This window comes from Jatropha curcas, chromosome 2 (assembly GCF_041381405.1).
Source record: "Jatropha curcas cultivar XTBG-Jc1 chromosome 2, XTBG_Jcur_1.0, whole genome shotgun sequence".
In the NCBI taxonomy this organism is placed as follows: Eukaryota; Viridiplantae; Streptophyta; class Magnoliopsida; order Malpighiales; family Euphorbiaceae; genus Jatropha; species Jatropha curcas.
Window position 1 is genome coordinate 14,818,078 of NC_143152.1, and position 5,236 is coordinate 14,823,313.

At 34.9% G+C, this 5,236-nt stretch overlaps 1 protein-coding gene across 6 annotated transcripts; it reads right to left on the reverse strand.

Annotated features, from left to right (window-relative positions):
- Positions 1–367: 367 nt before the first annotated feature.
- LOC105646459 (26S proteasome non-ATPase regulatory subunit 11 homolog) lies at positions 368–5,025 on the reverse strand. 6 transcript variants are annotated; one of them, XM_020684265.3, is made up of 3 exons: positions 4,865–5,025; positions 3,709–3,822; positions 368–1,821 (listed from the first exon to the last, which is right to left on the reverse strand). In XM_020684265.3, exon 3 carries the CDS (start codon positions 1,795–1,797, stop codon positions 529–531), a length of 1,269 nt encoding a protein of 422 aa, XP_020539924.1. In that variant the 5' UTR covers positions 1,798–1,821; positions 3,709–3,822; positions 4,865–5,025; the 3' UTR covers positions 368–528. The 6 variants fall into 6 exon arrangements, with proteins under 6 accessions (XP_020539924.1, XP_020539923.1, XP_012087704.1 ...); XM_020684264.3 differs by having other exon boundaries at positions 4,860–5,025; XM_012232314.4 differs by lacking the exon at positions 3,709–3,822 and having other exon boundaries at positions 368–1,816.
- Positions 5,026–5,236: the final 211 nt, after the last annotated feature.

The window sequence follows — 5,236 nt, forward strand, 5'->3', positions numbered from 1 at the left end:
TACGAAAAAAAAAAGTGTCAAGGAAGAGAAACTTGAAATCAAATTTTAACTACAATTTGGCTTAACCTATATGTACATTTGTTATTAAATATATTACCATATTATCAAATATGGAACCATGGCTCTTAAATCAGTGCCAAAAAAAAAACCCCTTTCGTTGCATATATAACTTCACCACCAAAACATAAAAAGCCTAACCAATGAAATTATTTTATATCCATATTTTTCTTCATGTGTCCTTCCAACAGTATAGACATATATCATGTTCTCAAGGACAACTAAAGTCGACAAACAAATTAGGGCAAGTCGATTCTTAAAAGAAATAAAATAATAACAAAGACAGAACCTGCGCAAAGAAGAATCCCACTGAAGAAGAAAAGAAATTAGTTAACTGACATGGCGGAAGTGATGTAGTACACGATACAATGAGCTAAAATAGAAGAAACGAATGCTTTTGTCTAGAATGCACAGAAAACTTGGAAGTAGAAGCACATAGCAGCTATTCGAGCTGTCCCTACATCTAGAAATTCATGCCATTATCTTGGCTGACCTCACATACAGGCTATCGACAACCTTGCCAATATTGGAAATAGTCTCCAATGTTGCTGGGTAGATTGCATCTGTCTTGGGATCATCAAAAATGATGAGGCATCCAGCACCCTGGTCCAAAGTTCCGGCAAACTTCTTATCCAGAATCATCTGAGACAGTTTCTTCTCTACATGATCTATAGGCAATTCAATTAGGTCAGCTACATGAGCAATCTCAACCCTGGAGAAAGGCTCAATCAACCGGCAGAGGTTTTGTTCCAATAAAGTGTCGTACAGGGAAGAGAGGTGACGATGAACGATCGGATCTTCTTCAAGTTGGGCATTGTAACGCTGGAGTGCAATCTCAAATAGCTTCAGGGAGCGTTTTGCATGAGCATCAGCAACAGCTCTCATTGCATCCAGCTCAAGCCCTGCATATTTTACCCCTGCCTTGGCTGATATTATTCCTGCAACATCATCAGCTTGGTTCACCATTATTTTGCATAACAACATGTATTTAAGGCTATAAACAGCTTGTTTATCATCAAGAGCACTGAAAGCTTCAAATGCTTCAAAGAAGTAGCTGTATGCAGTTTTATAATCCTTCTCTTCTGCATGAAGGATCCCACTCTGCAAATCAATAGTTCCCTGCTGAGCTGGTGGAACATAAATCGCATTGGCTGCTGTTCTTGCTGCAGTCAGAGCAGCCTTGGCTTTGGGGAGATTTCTTAGAGAAAAATGAAGCTTGCTTTCCAGTATGTTTATGTCCACAAGAAGAAGCTTATCATCCAGTCGTCTCACCTCCTTGATTAGGCCAGAAAGGAGATTCAGTGCCTCCGAGTACTCCTTCGTTTCCATCAATAGAGACGCAAGCCTTGCTTCAACTCTCTGCCGTAGAAAAGTTCGCTTCTCAGTACGGGTCCATTGCACCATTTCTTTGCAAAGAGAAATCTGGAGATCAGATGTGTTTGGTATTTTAGATACTGCATCAATTATCCCCCGAACAATTTTAGCTGTTTTTGCCTTTGGAATCAAGGCAAAAAAGGGCCTTAATTGGGTTAGAAGGCTTCGAAGCTCCTCTGCCCGCTGCTCTTCTTTGAGGAGATCTGAGAGATTGGTGATAGCCTGTTCCTTGATCCTTATAGATTCAGGAGAAGAGGATGGGTTCTCTAGTATGCGGTAATAGATAGAAATTGATTCAGTTGGGGTTTTTGCTTCTAAAGCCTGAGCAATTGAATCAGTAGTTGCAGGGAGATAGGATGTTGACATTGTTGATGCTTTGGAATGTCTATCCTGCAGAATCAGTAATTAACTTAAAATGTCTGTCCTGCAGAATCAATAATTAAATTGACATGTCTTATCTTGCATCAAGCACTAATTAATGATAAATGTAGGAGAGAAAAAAGCATATGAATGTCTAAAGAAAGTAAAACATGTCAAAGATGCCCGATGCAATTTCAACTCATTTTGACATTGTAATTTGATTACTTGATGTCGTTAAACCTGCCATGGTTCCATTACTAGATTCATCACGGAACAAAACTAACATTCTCAAGAAACCTTTTTTTTTTTTTTTTTTTTTTGGTGTGTGCAGAGTTGGCAATGGGTCGCCTAAAATGCACTACTGAACCAGAATCTGTTTATAATAAAGTGCCCAAACCCTTCCCAAACCCATTTGAAATTTTCATATGCATTATCTGAACCTATCTCAAACCCGATTACAATTACCTGTATGCTAGCCAAACCCAAAGCCCATTAAACATCCGTTTAACTAAAATGAAAAAACCAAACCTACAAGAACAAACAATTCAACAGGTAGCTCATTTGTCTTTAGCTATGCTTTTAACAGGTTAGAAACAAACTGGATACGCATTGCAGGCCAAACAGATATTTTGCATTTATATTAAAATAAATAAATAAGAAGCTCCAGATAATTGAAGGCAATGACTGCAACAACAACATATTTGATAGAACAATCAAAATTTATCACCATTGAAAAGTAACTAAACAACAGAAAAGGCATGTAAGATTTGCAGAAACGAGAAACAAAAGGTTACAAGCAATCAGATTCAGATCTTACCGTAAAACACATTGTATAATTGAAAAAACAAAAATGTTGAAACAATTTGATGTAATGAGTTAACACAAATAACAATAAGACCTTTTTCTATCGAAATTGAGATTGAAACAAATGTCAATTCTTTGATATTGCAGCTCTTTGTATATAATCTGGACAGAGTGGTGATTTATTGTTGGTTATAGTTAAAGAAAAAAAAATGTAACGTACAGTGTAGTTTCTATTGAAAACTAATTCAAATGGGAAAAGAAAACATTGGGATAACACAGATAGCGGCTAGAGATTAAGAAAGAAGTTTGCTCATTGAGGAGATGTCTCAAAGAGAACAGAGATGGCCGGTAACTTATTGAGGAGAAGTTTGCTTTTTAAGGAGATGAGGTGGTGGGTAGTGTTTCAATGAAAGAGATAAAGATGAAGAGAGCTAGAGTCAGGTGCCCCCTGAAAGAGATAAAGGTACCTGAACCCGTCCAAAACCTGTTTAAAATTCCACTTGCATTACCCAAATTTGTCCCTAACCCGATTACCTTCCAGTGTACTACCTGAACCCCTTATGAATACCCATGTAACACAAAATGGACAACAAAAAAGATACCTGAACCTGTATCAATACCCCTTTAATGCCTGAAGTGTATAAAAACGACTACAAAAGATTCAAACTAAATCCATATAAAACATAAGCAAACCAATATTTCAACAAAAAAAATTACACAATCAAAATCCACTAAAACACAACAAAACTGAAATAGAATACAAGAAATTAGGGGAGAATTGATTCTTCACATAAAAATAATCTTTAGACTCGATTTCCCAATATCCAAGATTGCAAGAACCATCACTTGAATAAAAAAGCTTCAAAAATAAATAAATCAAGAGGCACAAAAAAATAATCAAAGCAATTATTTTCTCAATATAGAACTCCACTCTCTCTCTCTCTTATTGTAATGAAAGCATGTATTAATTATATCGTTCAAGTATATATTTACATTAAAATGTAGAATCACTTTTCAATTTGGGAGAAAGACAAAGAAGCTAGTCATAAATTCATAATAATGCTTTCCTTTTACACAAACAGCATAATTCCCAGTTGCTAGGGACAAACAAACCTATAAAAATTAAAGATCCTAATCTCTTCTAATGAAATGCCAATGTGCCAAGCCAAAAAATGAGTAAAACATCATCAGGTATGAGTGGTCCACGCCATAGCCATTAGAATACCTCTGCAATGACCACCATCATTCATAATTAATGAAGGCCACAATCAATCTCAATGAATTTTGTCCATTCATAAATCATAAAAGTAAATAGAGGATGAAAAATGGATGTCTACCACAAACCCAATTGATATTTTCCTTTTTCTTGTAAAGTAATGAAAACCATTCCAAGTTATAAAAAGACAAAAATCTAGAAGTTATCAATAATGAACAAAGAACTTGGAGGCTTATTTCTTACAGTCATATCACAGAAACAGAAGAACGAGAACCTAATGTAATAGCACAAAAACCAACAAGAGATAAAAATTCCTTTTCTGGTCTGTGTAAACCAAAGAAAAGACTAATTTTACCAGTCATCTATTTACTTCTTTTTATCTTCTCTAAATCATATTAGCCAATTATGCACCATCTTTTCAACTAATTAAGTTTTTTTTTTTTTTTTTTATCTTTTCAAATATATGGTGTTTTCTGATCGAATCAAGAGGTGCACAGAAATAATCAAAGCCCATTATTTTGATTTACTAATTGTTTGCATATAATTCATTTTAACAACTTAAAATTACCTCTTTATTTTTTCCAATTCAATTCAGAAATTTTATCTTTTATGCCAATCCAAGCTACTCCAGCATTTAAAATGACATCAATTAAATAACAATTTGCTAAAATGACATCATTTAACTAGCTATTAATAATTATAACAAAAGTGCACAGAACAATGTTAAAAAGTTAACAATTACACAAACAGAAGCAATAAACATAAAAACATAAGATCGAACAGGTTAGGTACGAAAGAACTTGCATAGACGCCAGTAGATATTCTTTTGATTTCAGAGGAACTGTTATTCATTACGCACTGCAAAAAGTGACCATTCATAGTCACAATAGTATGCTAATTTACAGCCAAACATTCTGTTGATTTCATAGCAAAACCCTAAGAAATTCCTCAAATTGTCTACGACCATTTCACTTTATCAGATCAACAGCCATTTACACCTACAAAATCAAACCAAAAATTCATTTACGGAAAAGAAAAAATAAATTACCTTACCACTGCTACTTGCGAGCCTTGCGAGCCACAGATTCAATCTTTACATGAAAGATGCCCCTTCTTGGAGAAGACGGCCGTCAGATTCAATCTTGGATGAAAGGCAAGGGCAATGCGGCGATAAGAGATGTAGGCAACGAGATGAGAATTGGAATTGGAAGAGTGTGATTAGTGCCTTTCTTTTAAAATTCTACAATTCTACAAGAAAACGACGTAGTTTGATGTGAAGCTTATTTTGATGGCAAAAGTAGTTATTAACTTGTAGGGGTGAGCATTGGGTTTAGCTGATTCGGCCAATTTGATGAATTCGGTTAATTTAGCAAAATCAATTTGATGAATAAATATTTGATTAAAAATTCATTTAAAGAAAATTTA

What these genes read in the sequence shown, in the direction of transcription:
- LOC105646459 (XM_012232314.4), bottom strand. Translation starts at nt 1,797, where the DNA reads ATGTCAACATCCTATCTCCCTGCAACTACTGATTCAATTGCTCAGGCT.